This window comes from Leopardus geoffroyi, chromosome D2, assembly GCF_018350155.1.
Source record: "Leopardus geoffroyi isolate Oge1 chromosome D2, O.geoffroyi_Oge1_pat1.0, whole genome shotgun sequence".
NCBI lineage: Eukaryota > Metazoa > Chordata > Mammalia > Carnivora > Felidae > Leopardus > Leopardus geoffroyi.
In genome coordinates this window covers 60,904,371-60,922,353 of record NC_059334.1, presented here as the reverse complement: position 1 = coordinate 60,922,353, position 17,983 = coordinate 60,904,371, and the positions used below count along the sequence as shown (strand labels likewise).

The 17,983-nt window shown below is 42.2% G+C and overlaps 1 protein-coding gene across 2 annotated transcripts in view; it reads left to right on the top strand.

The window, feature by feature from the left end:
• ARMH3 (armadillo like helical domain containing 3) overlaps positions 1-17,983 on the top strand; it is a 175,564-nt gene that overhangs the window by 50,262 nt on the left and 107,319 nt on the right. For both annotated transcript variants that reach the window (XM_045438667.1, XM_045438666.1), the window contains exon 20: positions 3,438-3,526. In XM_045438667.1, the coding sequence (XP_045294623.1) occupies positions 3,438-3,526 (89 nt within the window). The remainder of the gene's footprint in view (positions 1-3,437; positions 3,527-17,983) is intronic.

Below are 17,983 nucleotides of genomic sequence, written 5' to 3'. Positions count from 1 at the left end.
ATAACCTGATCTCAAATGACCCACCATTTCTATTGGGCACATAGACCAACCCTTTTACAGTGTGGGAAGGGACTACACAAGGATATGAATATGCCAGGAGGTGGGGACCACTGGGGCCATCTTGCAGGCCGACTACCATAGTCACACACCCAGTAAGTTGCATCACCAGGATTCAGACTCCAGTCTCTCCGACCCCAGAGACTGTACTCTTAACTACTACTGTGATAAGTGACAAAGGGAAGATTTGTACAGGGTGACTAATGCTGACTGGGGCATCAGAGAAGATAACAGAGAAGGTTGCATTTGACCTGAGTCATGAAGAAACAGTGGGAGTTTTCTATGTGGAGGAGTCAGGGAGGGACACACCAAGCAGGGTACCAGCATGTTCAGAGGCTTGAAAGTGTGGCATGTTTGGAGAGTAGAAAGTAATTCAGGATGATTAGAGTGTAGAGTGCTTGGAGGAAGCATAGGAGAGTAGAAAGATGGCTGCCTAAGTGGCTGATGGTGGACAGTTGAAGGCGGGATGACATAAGATTGGGTGTTCAGTATGTAGAATTACAGGTATGTAGCTGTCTACCCAAATCCTCACATCCCAGCCAATGACCCTGGTCTACATAAATATTTTAATTCCCTCCCTGCCCACCCCTCCCCCCACCCCCGTTTCTAACTTTTTTGGTATTGCCTTGCTTTCTCAGTTGCTTTTTCCACCTGTTCCCTAATTGAATGTCCTGAGGTTAGGGAAGATGGAGAAGATAATGAGGCATCAAGCTGACAGCGGCTGGGCAGAAGGTCACACCCTCAGGCTGAATTCACTTTCTTCATTACTACCCGTGGGCATATTTCCAGATCTCCCCACCCCCTCCTCCAGCCCTCTTCCCAGCTTTTGGCATTTGGAGCATCAAGTCCTTTTTAGGTGAACTTCTCTGCTCCCAGCTGGGCATCAGGCCAGGTTGCTGTTCTCACTTCTCATTATGTACTGCTTTTCAGCATCGTACAGCAGAGTGAGAAATTGAAAGCAAAATGAATTTCTACCATTTCAGATAAGTTTATAATCCTCCTGGTAAAATATGAAGAAATAGAGAGTGTGGAAAGCCTTAATACTCCAAACCAGAATCTGGGTCAAAAATGAAACAATTTCACATCTGTGTATGAATGCTGTAGGTGAAGTAATAATGGAGAAAGGTACTTATAAAAAAGGAGAGAGAGAGAGAGAAAAGGCAAGTCTTGCCTGGAGCAGTAGGAGGTGGGGAAACTTAACCAATTAATTTCATTCCTGACTGTATTTCTTGATTCTTGCTGCCAGCCCCACTGCTGCCACAGGATTTGGGAGGGAGGAGAAGTAGTCTCTGAGGAGAATATGTTTCCTTTAAGCTTCTCTTACATGCAGGACTTTCTCAGTAAGAGATTCTCAAACCTGGGGGGAGGCTCTGGAAGAAAGTAGAGACGTCAGTGGACCCCACAAGAAGACTTCAGGCTAGAGTGGAACTGTCTCATGTTGAAACAGGAAACAAAATGCCCCAGAGAAGCAGTACATTTAGAGTAATTCAGCCAGTATTTTTAAAGCTGTAACAGTTGTGAAAATTTTCATTCTGTTTGGTAAGTAGTGTAAGTTATTGAGACCACCAGGCTGGTGTTGTCACCTGTTGGGTGGCTGCAGAAGCAGGAGCAGAGCTCAGGAACAGTGTCATAGCCTTTGAACCAGAGGGTGGTGGCAGAAGTGGGGGCACAGGTAGTGTCTCCCTGCTGCTCTGCAGGGGCTCCATGTTGGGTGGCATTGTCAACAGAGCCGAGGTTCAGGCTGTCCAGATCCCGGGCCATGTGAGAGGTGCTGGTGTGCAGGAATGTACTCTGCATGGTTGATCCTTTCTCTGGCTGATTAATATTCCATTGTATGGATGTGTGGCATCATTTTATTTATCCATTCATCAGTGGATAGACATTTGTGTTGTTTATATCTTTGGCTATTATGAATAATGCTACCACCAACATTCACTTACAAATTTTGTTTTTAAATGTTTATTTTGAGAGAGAGCATGTGCGTGTGCACACAAGCAGGTGAGGAGGAGAGAGAGAAAGAGAGAGAAGAGAATCCCAAGCAGACTCCACGCTCAGCACAGATCCTGACATAGGGCTCAATTCCACGACTGTGAGATCATGACCTGAGCCGAAATCAAGAGTTGGATGCTTAACTGACTGAGCCACCAAGTCGGCACTGCCCATCTTTCTTATTAAGGGCGTTATTATTTTTTCTTATCAATTTGTATAAACATACACATTAAGCGTAGTAATGCTTTGGTATCTTTTGCTACAAGTATAATTTCCCATACGGTTTGGCTTTAATGTAATTAAAAAAATCACACAAGGTATTCATTTTCAGGAAGTAAATTTCATGAGTATTCAACTTTGTACTTTCCTCCATGGCTTTTTATGCTTTCAAAACCGTCCCCCAGTCAGAGATGAAAAAACATTTTTTGTTAGGCTTATAATGTTTATTTAAAAAAAAATTTTTTTAACGTTTATTTATTTATTATTGAGAGACAGAGAGACACAGAGCGTGAGCAGGGGAGGGGTAGAGAGAGGGGGAGACAGAGAATCTGAAGCAGGCTCCAGGCTCTGAGCTGTCAGCACAGAACCCGACGCTGGGCTCGAACTCACAAACTGCGAGATCATGACCTGAGCCGAAGTCGGTCGCTCAACCAATTGAGCCACCCAGGTGCCCCTAGGTTTATAATGTTTAAAAATGTCTTTCCTATTTGCTGCCTATTTGGAGGTACTCCCCCAAACATATATGTTACTGTGATGTGAGTAATATTGAATATTCCATTGATGTAGAATTGTATCATCCAGTAGAAGTTTTAGTGATGATAGAAAAGTTCTGTATATTTGTGCTGTCCAGTGTTGTTGCCGCCAGCCTCATGTGGCTGTTGAGTGTTTGATAATGTGGTTAGTGCAAGTGAAGAATGAATTTTTAATTTAACTCTTAATGTAAATACAATTTAATTATGAATTAAGCCAAAATTTAATTTAAAATTTAAAAACAAATTTAAATAGATCTGAAGACTTAAGGTCTTTAATTTTTTATTTTTGTATCCTGTGTTTGCAACATCGAATGGAGTGGTCTAATTCTGCTTCACTGATAAATGCTTTCCTCTGGGGAAGGATAACTTAAGGGAATGGTATCCATAATGCCTAATGAATGGCTGACCTATATGTGATTATAGCCCCCTTTTCCTAGTGATAAAGGGAATTAGCACAAGCACCGTGCGCGGGTGGCTGGGGGAGAACAGTTTAAAAGATAAAGTGTCTTTCTTTGACATGGTACAAATTCATATCCAGCATCTTTAGTGCCCTTAGCAAAGCTGTCTTGCCAAAGTAAAGGGTATCTGCGATGAGTTGCATCAGACTCTTAGGCTTATCCCAGTTTTCCTCTGTTACAGACGCTGCATTCAGGTAGTACATAAACTACTTTGCTACCAGAAGAAGTGTAGAGTACGCCTGCATTACACCTGGCGGGAACTCTGGTCAGGTAACTTTCTCTTCTGAATTCATCTTCTTTCTCTATATTTTTTATGAGCCTCTAGGGCTAGGCACAGATGAATTTTTTTTTTTTTTTAACTTTTTAGTTTGTTTAGGATGCTTCTAATCGAGACCTGGGAATGCCACATATCTGTTCCATACTTTCTCTCAAATTCCTTCTCCCCCATTTTTTTTTTTTTTAATTAGCCGGTAGAAACAATTGAATATATCTGAGTTCTAATGATTCTTGCTTTGAGTAAGAGTGAGGTAGGAGGAGTCCGTACAAACTTGGATTCTCCCTCCATTCCATGTGGTAGCAGCATATGGACTATAGGGAGTCTTCTGTGTTTCCTCAAGATGAGTAATCTCAGGAGGAATGTCATAGGGAGAGGGGGCGGGGAGGGGGTGGAGAGATGGGGGGAATCCTGTTCTTTGTGTTACATCTGGCGTTATTACTGTTTACAGACAGTGTCATTTGTACCACTCCCCCTGTGCCAGAGACAAAAACAGCAAATTACAGTGTTTACTTTTATCTTTGTATCCATTTGGTAGCCCAGTAAAGTCACAGCCACCCCTGCTGGCGGGAAGTGGTCCTTCTCTAAGGGTACAATTAATGCTGGCTTGCCACCCCTTTCTTTTGTGTAACTAAATTGGAGGTTTCAGGAAAGCAGAGGAGACATGCTCCCCGAGGCATTTGCTTGCTGATAGGTCCTGTGACTTTTGTGACCTGATGGTACAATAAAGTCTTTTTCAGATGATTGCAGTGGGTGAATGGTTGCCCCACCCATGAGAGCTTCTCTGTATTCTCAACAGAGGAGGGTGTGTTAGTGTCAGAGCGTTTATGAGAAACAGGCCAGTAACTCCTCCCCCTCCCATGGAATTCATCTCACTTGTTGTGACACATGGTTTCCTCCCAACCCAATTTGGCTTTCTAAATTTAGTCCTCTATAATGGGAAGTAGAGATCTTTAATTAATGGATTAGCAAGTTCTTTGCAGTTATTGCCAATGTTGGTGAAGGGTGAACAGGAGAAAAACACTAAGTGGCAATAATGGCATTTTCGTATTTTAGGAGAAAAGAGTATGATTGTGTGAAAGTTTGAGATTGAGGGAATATCAGACGGTCTAAAGAGATCAAAAGAGATTGAAATGACTAAAAGGCGGTAGAATCTCCTGGGTAGAAACAATTCTTTTTAATATACAGGAGTATTGTGGTTGCCTATAGGATAGTTATATGACTGTTAGGTTCTAAAAAGTTAGGTTTAAAGAGAAAACACAAAAACGATACAAATCCATGGATGTTGGTACAGTTGTAGGACTTACAACGAGTACAAATGGCTTATGTCTGTAACTGGGGTTAAATTACCCATTGTAACATTAACGAGTTGGTGGCAATAGTTTTTGCCTGCTTTTGATTCTTTCCTGGTTTGATTTTCTCTTTTTCTGCTTTATTTTTTATCCTAGCCGTCCTGTCTCTGGTCCTTGGGATCTCTCTGGCTTTTCTCCCATCCTCATCACCTGTGGTCTTCTTCCTCATTGTTCGTTGCATTGCCTTTTCCATGTTGCCTTTTACTGTTCACCCTAGTCTGTCTTCCTGGGGCCCGGGGCCTTCCATTACTCTCTTTCCTCCACCTTGTATCCTGTCCTTTGTGCCACTGCTGTCATACATTCTACTTGTACAGATGCTGTAAACCCCAAAATACATTGCCATCCTCTTTGTTTAAAGAGGTAATTATTAGGGCACCTGTGTGGCTCAGTCGGTTAAACGTCTGACTCTTAGTTTTGGCTCTGGCTCAAGTCATGATCTCATAGTTCGTGAGTCCGAGCCCGCATCAGGCTCTGTGCTGACACTGTGGAGCCTGATTGAGATACTCTGTCTCCCTCTCTCTGTGCCCTTCCCCCACTTGACTGTGCACTCTTTCTCTCGAAAGTAAATAAACAAACATTAAAAAAAGAGGCAGCTATCTTTTAAAGAGATTAAAAATGTCTTTTATACTTATCTTTTCTTGACCTTAGCATTTCCCCATTCTGGCTAGGAAATTGTGAGGCAGGAGACCACTTTTATTCTGTGTTGGTCAGTGACTTTAAGTCTTTGAGTACTTTGTCACGTGCAGCTCTGGTCCCAATTATGTGCTATCCCAGGACTGATTGATTGGCATTCTGTGGTCCTTGATAGGTTCAGAGGAGATGTTTATGAGGGTCATTGTAGTAATGCTTGGACGACTTCTTGTTCCTGAGGCCTAGGCACTTGTACTAGAGTTCTCTGCCAAATGAGGTTAGGTCCTTTTCCTATAGAGACTGGGTGAGCCTCCTGGAACCCTGGCTCCGTGTGTTCGTACACGGAGTGTACAGTGAGATGGAGAGCAGCAGGTGTTAAGGAAAGTTGCAAAATACTACACTAAATCTGAGGCATCAGAGCCCATAATAATGTATAATATTGCAATCAGTGAATATAAATGTGGCTGTGGTGGATCCACCCACTCCTTGGCTGGCAGTACCCCTCATATGTTGGTATGCCCATGCTTTACTCTTTCTTTGCCTTCTAGGTTTAGGGATTTGCTAGAGATGTTTGAACCTCACGCTGGAAAATATGCTGATGTGTATAGATGCTTGACATACATGTGCTGCAAACTTTAATTGAATTTCATTTGTAAGTAAAACTGATAAGACATGTGTTGTTAGATTGGACACACAGAAGCCTTTGGGTGTCTCGGAAGCAGTTGGCTAGGGCCCAAATGCCTTTTGTCGTTTGGAATGTGGGTGTGTAGTATCACTGTGCTTAGAATGGTGATTTTATCCCTATGCCGTTTGACTATAGTCAGTTGCTCTTTGTTATTGGGGAGGTGGCCAGAGGTCCCCTTCCAGATACCCATGTGGAATTCCTAGGCTTGGTCTTGTTGACAAGAAGGCAGCAGTATTAGTTGGGGGTTTGATCCTGCCTGATATGTTGGTTTTGCATATATAAGCCCTGACCTACTCCGTGCTGCCATTGTCTATTTATATGGTGCCTGTCACCATGGTATTTGAGTATGTGGGGAAATATATTTAGGCTAACTTCAAATAGAATAGGGAAAGGGATAAGTCCTGCCTCTCTCATTGCCCTCTTTTTAGCAATCACTATTTTTCCCTAAGTTACGGAAAGTTCAAAAGCTCTTCCTTCTCTGACCTCTAGACTGCCTAGATCTCCTATTTTAGGTAAAAGATTAGGTCTTAAATCTATTCTCTATAGGGATAGAAAACTAGGTTTTATGATCAGATTCTAGGAGATAGATCTTTACCTTTGAGAATATAATGAAAAATGACCTTTGTGTCCAGAAAAATGCCCATTTGTACATATGTATTTTGCATATAATTTTAGAGAATTCATGGCCCCCCTGAAGCCATCCATGATCCTTTGCTAAGAATCCCTGTCTTGGGGTGCCTGAGTAGCTCATTCAGTTAAGCAGCAGACTCTTGGTCATGATCTCACAGTTTGTGAGTGCGAGCCCTGCCTTGGGCTCTGCTTGGGATTCTCCCTCTCTCTCTGTCTCCCTACTCCCCCCCCACCCCCAGCTGCTAGCGCACTCCCTTTTCTCTCTCTCTCAAAATAAACAAACATTAAAAAAAAAAAATTGAATCTCGGTCTTAATTTTAGGTTGCATGGCCTCCTAATTAATTCCGTTTTCACAGAACATCTTACTATCTGGTTTAATATTTTTCATTTACCGATCATACTGTATTCCTCCTGGGAACTTTACCTTTACAGTCTCCTCTCTGAACTTCTTAGGCTAAAGAGCACATTGGTCACTATGTCTTAGTTTCTGTGTCTTCCTACGGCACTTTGGGTTTCTATTTTAGCATACTGTATTGTTTTGCTGTGTTCGCATAAGTCTGTATAATGATTTATTTAAATATCTTTCTTTCCTCTTAAAGTTCCTATAGTGCAAGGCCTGTGTTTTTATCATTGCTTTATCCTGAGCACACTACTTGGCTTATAATAGGCGTTCAGAAAACATTTGAATGAATAAATAAATGGGTAAGTGGACATGTGGAATTTCCATAATTGATGAATCAACATTCTCTTAAAGTAGCGTGGTGTTATGTCTCTGCCTGAAAACAACAACAACAATGATAACAATAATAGAACCCAGTAGGATGTTTGTTGTCATGTTTCTGTTGAGCTGATTTCATCACCTTTTTATTTGAATTGTTGATGTGACAGGGAGTGGTGGGTGATTTCACTTTCCTTTGTCTGTTTCTTCCTTACCTACAGATACATGGATTGCTTTTAACTAAGTAAAAATGGAAACTTTGTTGGTTTCTAAGCCATTAACCAAAGAATGAGCAGAATGTTTAGAGAGAAGCATGTAGTTGTTAGAGAGGAAAAGACCTGAACAGAGCTTCATGGGTGGAGTCAGCTTTTTTCACTTCCTCTGCAGGCAGAAGGGGCAGTGGGGAGGCAGTCTGCATTTAAACAGTGTAGCTTTCCATAGTCCTAAAACACAGGTCGATTTAAAGGCAGATTTATACTGACATTTTATACTCGACATTTATCTATGGATCACAGTCCTTCTTACCCTTTCACTTTGCCACATCCCTGGTGATGTCATTATTTTTATCACCATTTGTTGGGGAAGGGAGTGGAGGTGTAGAAGGCTAAGTGCCTTGCTAAGGATCATGGAACCAGATACTAAGCAGAGTCATGATTAGAACTTAGAGTTCCTGACTCCTATGCTCAGATGCAGATCACTAGGCAACATTTGCCTCCCTGCAGGAAGAAAGGCCCCTAAAGCCCCCAAAACAATCTGTTCAGCTTCACTGTGCTAAATAGCATCCAGAGCATTCACAGCTTTGTGAAAAAGAGAGAAATTGTACATGGCCTGACCTTTTAGATACCTACTGGGAGATACGGAAAACCCAGAGAGTGTCACAGCTTTGTGGATCCAGCTGGCTTTCTCATCGCTGGCAGAAGCCTGTGACTTCATGGTTAGGTATACCTTGAGACTGGGAATTGAGAGGCTTTTGTTGGAAGCTTGTTATATTGTAGGTGTTGTCATACAGGACTGAAAATTTTCAAGAGAAAGACTGACCTGAGCCTTAGGTAGATCTGTGCATTCTTGTATAAGTATAACTTTGACAGCTTGTCAGCCCTTCCTGATTTGGGGAAACTATCCTTTGAACTTTTAATTATCAGCTTTTTTTTTTTTCTTGTTTAGTTTCTTTTTTAAACTTTCAATTTAAAAAAAAATTAATTTTGATATAATTATAGAGTCAGGAAGTTGCAAAAATAGTATAGCGAGTTCTCGCACCCTTCACCCAGCTTCCTCCAATGGTGACATCTTATATAACTCTACAATATTGCCTCTTTTAGATTTGAAGAAGGTGTAGGGAGGAGGGAAGGACAAGCAGTAAACAGCTAGAGTAGATGGGAAGAGGAATTTTGGCAGCTGCTGTTGCTATTTTGTTTTTAAAATTGCTTTTTAAATTGTTCTTCCTCTTTCCCCCAAATTTTCTCTGATGTAGGAGAAGATGTTACAAGATGTATTCTAGGCTTGATGTGCCTAATTAAGAGTGCTCTAGCTTCCATGTGCAAAAAGATGGAGGCTTCTTTCTTCTGTGGATAATCAATTCCTCTTAGAATGTTTTAATACAGGGTTATTAGAACGCATTTTTCTGTTTCCATAATTTGGTTACGAAAGATTCTGTACAGCAGCGTAGAAAGCCCCAGGACTGAAAAAGAATGCCAGGAAACTCTTTTTTTCCTTCAAATCACCACATTTGGCTAAATCTGAAATTTATACTATTTTGACTCTTTCTTTCATCCCCTCAGAAACTTGGCAGAAGCAAAAGATAAGAATTTCTAACAGGTTTAGCCTGTTAGAGGGAGAAAAAGATTCCCACCAGAAAGCCCCTAAAAAGAGTGAGAAATCTCTGTTCTTTTCTCTGCACATGAAGTCACTTCCTATCCAGAGAAATGTCAACTCTTACAGGCCCATTAGCATCTTGTCAACTAAAAGAGACAGAGGAAGGAGTAGCTGTGCTTTTGTTGCTTTGCCTGTACTAGTTCTAAAGGAACATATCATTTGGTTTCATGAGGTGCCATTGTTTCTAGATCTCCAGTGAGCAGGATAGGTCTGTGACTGGTTTCTGTCATTTTGGCAGGTAAAGTTCTTGGTTCCACATCACATGCCCCCACTGAGACACGGTCTCACTGACTATTAGATTTCTTAAAGGGTGATGATTTTGGCTACCTTTCAGCTAGGCAGTGTTGGAAAAAATAAGCAGGTGGTATAGGACCCTAGAAGGCAGTGGCTTCTGAGCAAGGTTACAGGCGGCTGCACAGGAATGAGGTGGACGGGATCCTGCATTTCCCAGAGTCTGAGTTCCATCTGGGAACTTTCACCTAAGGGCTCATTTTCATGGTAAAGAAGAGGGTGTGTGGTACCTGGAAGAATTGCAGTGTCTCCAAGTAAACGGAGACTTGGAGATAGTTGAGAACCTTATTTTCCCTTCTAAGCAGACTACACACTTCAACAGCAAGGAAAATGTAAGATAGAACCTAATTTCCACTTCCAGAAAAGATTTGTAGGGGTGCCTGGCTGGCTTAGTCAGAAGAGCATGCCACTGTTGATCTCAGGGTCACGAGGGTGGAGATCTTGGGGTCCTGAGTAGAGCTTACTTAAATAAAAGTTTAAAAAAATGATAAAGAGAGGATTTGTTCTTTTTTCCAGTTCATCTGGAGGACTGTGGAGTCTTCAGCTGTGCAGCCTATTGATGTACTTTTTTTTTCTTATTGTGGTAAAGTCACATAATACTTACCATCTTAACTTTTTAAATGTACAGTTCAGTGATGCTAAATGTTCACATTGTTGTGCAGCCATCACCACCATCTATTCCCATAACTCTTTTCATCTTGTAAAACGAAAACTCTATGCCTATTAAACCAGAACTCTCCATTCTTTCCTTTGCCAGCCCCTGGCAACCAGCATTCTACTTTTTGTCTTTATGATTTTGATTACACTAAGCACCCCAACTAAGTGAAATCCTACAGTGTTTGTCTTTTTGTGACTGGCTTATTTCACTTACTGTAATGTCCTCAGGTTTAAGAAATCAGATTCTCCCTCAGACTTGGCATTTTTAGTTGTTACTATTTTTGTTTATTATTTTTATTTTTATTTTTGTAGGTTGCTTCTGCCCAGGATCAGCCCGAGTATAAACGTTATGTCTTCTTCACTCTCTTCTGAGACTTTTCTTGGGCGTGTGCAGTCACTTTTTAATTTTCCCTGTATATGCAGTTGTTTTACTTTTTTAAGTTTATTTATTTATTTTGAGAGCGTGAGCGAGAGAGAGCATAAGCGGGAGAGGAGCAGGGAGAGAGGGAGTGAGAGAATCCCATCAGGCTACATGCTGAGCCTGATATGGGGCTCAGTCCCCTGAACCAAACCGTGACCCCCATGTGCCCCTATGTGATTGTTTTTGAATGTTCTAGTCTTTAATGTCTGGCTCCCAAAAGGAGAAAGACAAAGAAATGAAGGTGGAGAAAAAAGGGGCACTTGGCCCTTTAAATCTTGTGGATGTAATTTATCTGCATGGGGCAGGGCTTGCCCATCAGTGAGGGGAGGTACAACAATAATGGCTGCCTGCTTTCTCTGCATCTCTGTAATCAGAAGCAACAATCAGCTATCAGAGCACAGATCCCCAGTATTTGGAGGACAGGGTCCTTTTTGCCCACCTTAGCTCCTATAGACTGCTGCAGGACCAAGTGCATAGCTGCTTGCCACATGGCTAGTGGGGAGCAAGTGGGGGATGGACAGCTGCTTCTGTGCTAAGAGCTCAGATTGCCCAAAATTAACCAAAACTTACCATCCAGGTCTTCCCCAGAAGTTGCCAACTTCTAACAGACTTCAGAGTTCCACAGTAGTTAACATCAGACAAATTCTGCTACTGCAGTTACTGTCTAGGTAGGGAGAGAGTTTCCTGGTACTTTCTACTGTGCTGTCTTCCCAGAGTCCTCCCACTGGATATACTAACTTTTGTGTTCTGTTCACCTGGAGCGGCTTATAATGCACAACCAAAAACATTTCATTCTCTTGTTTGATTCATTGGTCTCTTTTAGTGAGGTGCTTGGGTTTGCAGCCAGACAGATGCCAATATTCTGAGAGGCCACCTGGTGTATCTTAAAATTATTCTGTTGGTAGGTATTGGCTTCTAAGTCCTTCCGGTGCCACTTTGCTCATTGACAGTGAGCCTGCTGATTCTTGGCAGTGTCCTTGGGTAATCGGTGATTTTGTCCAGAGATGGTGGAATTGGCTAGAGTTTATAGTGCCTCTGGGGTTTTGGAGGCAGTGGCTTGTTACACTAGTGCTATTTCTAGCCTGTCCTTGGAGTTCCTCTGCCTTTCTTCTAAGCAAGTGAGATGCTAATATTGCTCTTTTATCAGTCACTGTGAAATTACCCATTTCCCCAAATGAACCTCGTTTGATTTGGATCTGTGGAGTCTCATCCTAACTCCAGGCCAGGCCAGAAAATAAGGGCCTCGTTGAGTCTTGTCTTTGCTTTCTATCTCTTTTTTTCTCATAGTATGTTTAAGCTATTCAAACAGGCAGAGAGCTCTCTGACCTGATTCTTTTGAGACATTTATTTGTACTTTGCTAGAGGCTCTCTCCTTCCTGTTTTTAATATTATTTAACTCTCATTCACTTGGTTTTGTGATTAAACCTCCCCTCTGCTTCTCTGAGGCAGGCATCTGAGCTACCACTTAATTGTGTCTTCCTATAGTTGGCTTGTTCTCCCCACCTGGTTTACCTTAATGTGGGGGACAGGTTGTAGTCCTGGAGAAGTTCCCGTATCCATTATTCATTCTACTCTTCTACATGACAACACAGTTTGCTGCTACTCTCTCCTTGAATTCAAAGCAGTTTAGGGAAAAATCTGGGCAAGTCCTCATTATGTGGGGTACATTAATGTTAGGAGCAGCTCTGCAAACCAGGTTCCTTGTGGGGTGGGAGAGGCCTGTGTACAGTGGCAGGATTCTCAGGTGGATAGTCCCAGAACCTGTACACTCTCCTATATTCCACATGTGTCTCATACAGAAGTCAGAACTTCAGTGCACTGTTGCCATACTTGATGCACAAGACTCCCCAAGGGAGGGAGCTTGGGCCAAAACTAAGTGTGAGACTGACAGGCCCCTCTAGTAGAGTTAAAAGAGGCAGCAGTTGCAGCCAATTTGTAGTTCCTGAAAAAGAGCCCAGAAACAAAGTTTTCAAAGTGCCTGGTGGAAAAGACTTTCCAATGAAGAAACAAGTGTGTATGGAGCACCCATTTCCCTACAGCTAAAACATATAGGATGTGTAATATAATACCTCAAGTATTTCACTGACGTAACTTCTCTATTTTTCCACTCTGTGTAGGTTAAGAGTTTTTGGAGCCAGGTATCTGGATCCTCCTTTTGTAGTGTTAGCAAAGATTAGGAGTCTAATCCAGGATTCTTGAGGATTTCCTAGAATATTGTTGGTACTTAAGTGCATTGGTAGCTTTGATTGTGAACTTTGATCATTATTCTGGAGACTGCCATAGTGTTATCTTGAAGGCTACTCAGGATTCATTTTGACTTTTCATTCCTGCCCAAGAGTCCATGGTTCTCTGTTGATTGTGTATATTTGGCTCTTTTTCTTTAACCCATCAAAGAGGAAACATCTTTGCATGCTTGGCTGGGTACTCCATACTATATATATGTATTGTGATGTAAAGTGTAGCTGGTCCCTTATGCTGAGTACATAGAAAGTTTGGATGGGTGTTTGTAGGGCTCATGCTTATGTTGGTGGAAAGAAAAACATTGACCTTTTATTTGCTTTTAATTAGTAAAACATACATAACATAAAATTTACCATTTTTAAGTGTATGATTCAGTAGCATTAAGTACATTCACATCATTGTTGCAAACATCTCCACCTTCCATCTCCAGAATTTTTTTCATCTTCCCAAACTGAAACTCTCTGTACCCATTAAATAATAACTCTATATTTCTCCCTCCCCCACTCCTGGCAACCACCATTCTACCTTCTGTCTCCGTAAATTGCCCAACCTGGGTACCTCATATAAATTGAATCATTTAGTATTTATCTTTTTGTGACTGACTTTTTTCACTTTGCATCCAAAAGCTGTGCCCTTCTGTTTTGTGGGGATGAGCAGCCATTGCTCTTCAAATGGGCAAAACTATTTACACAGTGTTGAGTTATTATAACGTGGGCCCTTCTTCTTTGGAAATATCTTAGACTAAGGGTCAAGTCTTTGGTAAGGAAGAGTGGTGTAGTCTCTTCTCCCCCTTCAAAAACTATTTATTTAAAAAATGGAAACGTGGGGGCACCTGGGTGACTCAGTTGGTTGAGTATCTGACTCTTGGTTTCAGCTCAGGTCATGATTTCATGGTTCACGGGTTCAAGCCCCACGTTGGGCTCTGCGCTGACAGCACGGAGCCTGCTTGGGATTCTGTCTTCCTCTCTTTCTGCCCCTCCCCTGCTGTCCCTCTCTCTCTCAAAATAAATAAATAAAAACCTTAAAAAGATGGAAACATGATAAACTAAAAGGTTAGATTTTTTTAAAGTACATCCTGCCCCTCTTATCTCCACAATGACTACAACATGTACTTGATACCAAACTCTTACAAAGACTAATTAACAACGCTATGTTTATACAACCAACCCCTTATCTTTTATAGTTATCTTAACTCTTCTCTCTATGTACTGCTACTTCTGTGACTGTCTGTGGAACAGTTTGGCTGGTCATGTGCCCAGACGACACCAAGTAGACAAGTGGATAGATATAAAGGGCAGTTTTCTAAAAATATGTGTATGTGTGTGAAGAGTGGTGAACCAGGAGCCAGCCAGCATGAGCTCTGTGCTACTTATGTGTTGGCACTGAGATCCCGAGTGCCAGTTCTCTACTGTCCTTGAACCTGTCCCTGGCTGACATCAAGCTATTCTCTTCTTTGGTCTGCAGTTAAAACCTGTGCATAACTCTATACCATAACAGCTTATGAATAAGCCTGGCTGCTAATTATTTATACCAGTGTTTTTGTTTTGTTTCTGTTCTGATTTTGCATAAAGAAAGGGGATCTTGGCTCCCTTTAAAATCCAGATCCAATCACATTCCATGTTCAGTATTTAATTTTAAAGGGGGCAGAGCTGAGTGAGGAGTGAGGGGTATAGGCACAGTTTTAGTTGACAGTGATGTTTCTCCCTTTCCTCTCTCTCTTTCTCCTTCCCCTTCCGTCCCCCTGCATGCTGGCTTCCTTCCTTCTTTCCGTCTTTCCATCCCTTCCTTCCTTTCTTTCTTTCTTTCTTTCTTTCTTTCTTTCTTTCTTTCTTTCTTTCTTTCTTTCTTTCTTTTTCAAGATACTACAAAGGAAGCAGAAACAGAGAAGAGGGGATAGAGGTGTGTGAGAGGTGAGCTGTAGAGAACAATGAGAGCAGATACAGAGGTCCTGCTAAGGCGTTTGATGCTGAGAGAAGCTGCTTGGGAGTCTTAGTGTTGCAAATGGACAGTAGAGAGGTAATAATGAGGTATTAAACACCTGTACTCTAGTAAGTAGCTCAGGACCAAGAGAAAAAGTGGACCAAAAATGTGAAAATAACCTGGAATAGCGAGTAGGTAGAGAAAGTTATAAACCAGAGTCTAGAGAAGTGTTGGGAACAGTGTAGTCAGCAAATCTAAGGACACCATTTATAAGTAAGTGTCTTTTCCTTTAACATAAAACTCCATTTGGAGTTTATTTAATCCACCTTTATTTAATTTTAATGGAATGGCAGAAAGAACACTAAACCGCAGACCAGGTTTTAGTCCCAGCTTAGTCACTAGCTCCTTGGGGTGGGTGGGTGGGGAGGGGAGGAAGTGTTTTCTTATCCAAAAACAAGGGAACTGGATTCATGATCTCCAGGGTCCTTTCTAGTTCCAAAAATCAACTATATTGAAAGCTCACAGGGGCGCCTGGGCAGCTCAGTTGATTAAGCGTCTGACTTCAGCTCAGGTCATGATCTCACAGTCTGTGAGTTCGAGCCCCGCGTCAGGCTCTGGGCTGACAGCTTGGGAGTCTGGAGCCTGCTTCAGATTCTGTGTCTCCCTTTCTCTCTGCCCCTCCCCTGCTCATGCTCTGTCTCTCTCTGTCTCAAAAATAAAAAAAAAAAAAAAAAAAAAAAAAAAAGAAACCTCACAGACTTAGAACTCCCACCACATCAGGTCGGAGGATAGCACACCATGTGTGTGTTGTAGGGGACACCACACAGTTGACAGAGTGAGTGCAAAGTCAGGGCGATGATGAAGGAGAAAGAAAGCACTATTCCACGGGAGGTTGGGGCATTCCCTCTTGAGGAATTGTGGTCCCTGATGTCAGAGGTTTGTGGGAGCCAATTTTAAGGTTGCTTTGTTCATTTTCTCTGCCTATTAAATTTCCTCTAGAGAATGACTACTTCCAGGTGAGAAGACCCTGGCCATTTTGGGATGTGGGGGCAGGTCAGGGTCTGCTTGAATTATCAGGAGTAGAATGCGGGTTCTCCCTGGTGCTGACAGTATCGCAGTGCTGGATTCTCCTTCTCAGTGCTGTTTGGCTCCACTGATGTCTGTGGTAGTTGGGACACAGGGTGCCTCTTGGTCTGTGGCAGAATTGCTCTCTTCCTCCCCTTGTATTTATCACTTTGTCATCCCTGGCTCTGAATCCCAGAGATCAAGACTAGCTGTAGTCCAGCAGAGAAGCAATAAATCATTGTTTCCACTTCCTTTTCTCCAGGTTTTCTGCCCCTTAATTACCACATAACCACTGCTGAGGCTGCATCTTTTTGCTGTGTTGTTGGGGACAAAAGTCCTCGTTGATTGGATGTGTGCAAAAGCTGCTTTGTTTCTCTCCAACCATTATGTTTTGTAGAGTGCCAGGTGCTCTACCCATCCTTTTCTCTTGTCTCTTGTGAATTTATAGAGTCTGATTGTCAGGTGATTTATCCATTAACAGGGCTTGTCCGAGCTCTGGGGGTAGGGAGTGGTGTGGGCAATCCTTAAATAACTCAGCAAGATGATCTTCATTGAAGATAGATGTTTGGGCTAGCTTAGTCATTTTTATGTGGATTTCAGCTAGCCCCCTTCATTCTCTGAGCTCCTGGTAGGAGTTAAGCAGGTTGTGTGACCTAGAATGGGCTCCCATGGAGCTTTTTTTGGGTCTAGTCCAACAGATTGCTTGTTAACAGACAACATCAAAAGGGCCACCTGCCTGTCATTTGCCTTTCCATTATGAAATCTCCGAGAACTGGAGTCAGCGTAAGGGTGAAGAGTTCATAAATGAGGATGCCTATCACCTTCATCTCTAGCAAGGCTTTTTTGCTATTTGAGGGGAATATTCAGGCTTTAGAAACAGAACGTAGACAGGCTCTTGTACTTTTCCTTGCCTGCTGTTTCTTTACTGTACCTGTGATTTCAGAGGTTGAGAGTAAGGGGTGTTGTGTGGCAGGTGGCAAGTGTCTGGAGAGTCTTACTCCTACTCATCATTGCCTGCTGTTTCAAATCAAAGCTAACATCTTTTCTCGAGGGGTAGTAAACTTCACACAAAGCTCAGACAGCATGGGAGAATAGACTTCTTTGCTGGCAAAGAAGCAGGTATGGTCTTAGAAAAGGAGAGGTCAAGCCTTTTTTTATATCTGTGGGAGTAGAGAGGCTTGAGGGGGAGAAGACAGAAGGACCGCCGATTGCTTGCAGCTGCTGAGCTCCTTCTGTAAGGTTTCCCATCAAGTAGGGGAGGTAGGTACAGGGACACTAGTCATGATGGGCACAGAAGTAGGATTTATTTTGTGATTACGGGTGAAAAAGTACAAGGCGACTGGTGATTTATGCTTAATATTTATTTGCAAAAATGTCTTTATACCTACATGTTAAGCTAGAGACTTAACAGTCAGTCTTTTAGCTGAGGTTGCTTGGGTTTTAATCCTCATTAAGAATTACCAGACAGAAAGAGGACCTTTTAGGTAAATGTTGTCATGGTTGAGAGAGGACAGAGCAAGTTGTACTTTTGTTTGAATAGTTAAGGGCTTTTTTTTTTCTCTTCACGAGCTGTTTTCCTGTCTAGAGCTGAAGTCCAATATCGTTGGCATTTCTGGTGACCGGTTAGAATTGAAAGATGTCCCTCTTAACCATGGTGTTTGAAACAAATGTATAACTAAAACTTAGTGATGTGACATTCTAGCCACGTAGGGTGAGAGGGGGATCTTCATTTTAATCTATAAATTGAGCAAATGTGGTAAGTAAATCTGGAATACTAAGATGTCCTTTTTATAGTCAGATTTGCAAGCTTACTTGCTATTTAAGAAGTTGCACGAAGAGGTGGGACTGTGGGTCTCCTTGAGACGTGGCAGCTCCAGAGCAGAGTACACACTGCGGTGCCCGGAGTCACAGCAGGACAGGCCTTTAGAAAGTTTCCTTCCCTTTGAGTTTTAGTTGAAAGGAGGGCAACCA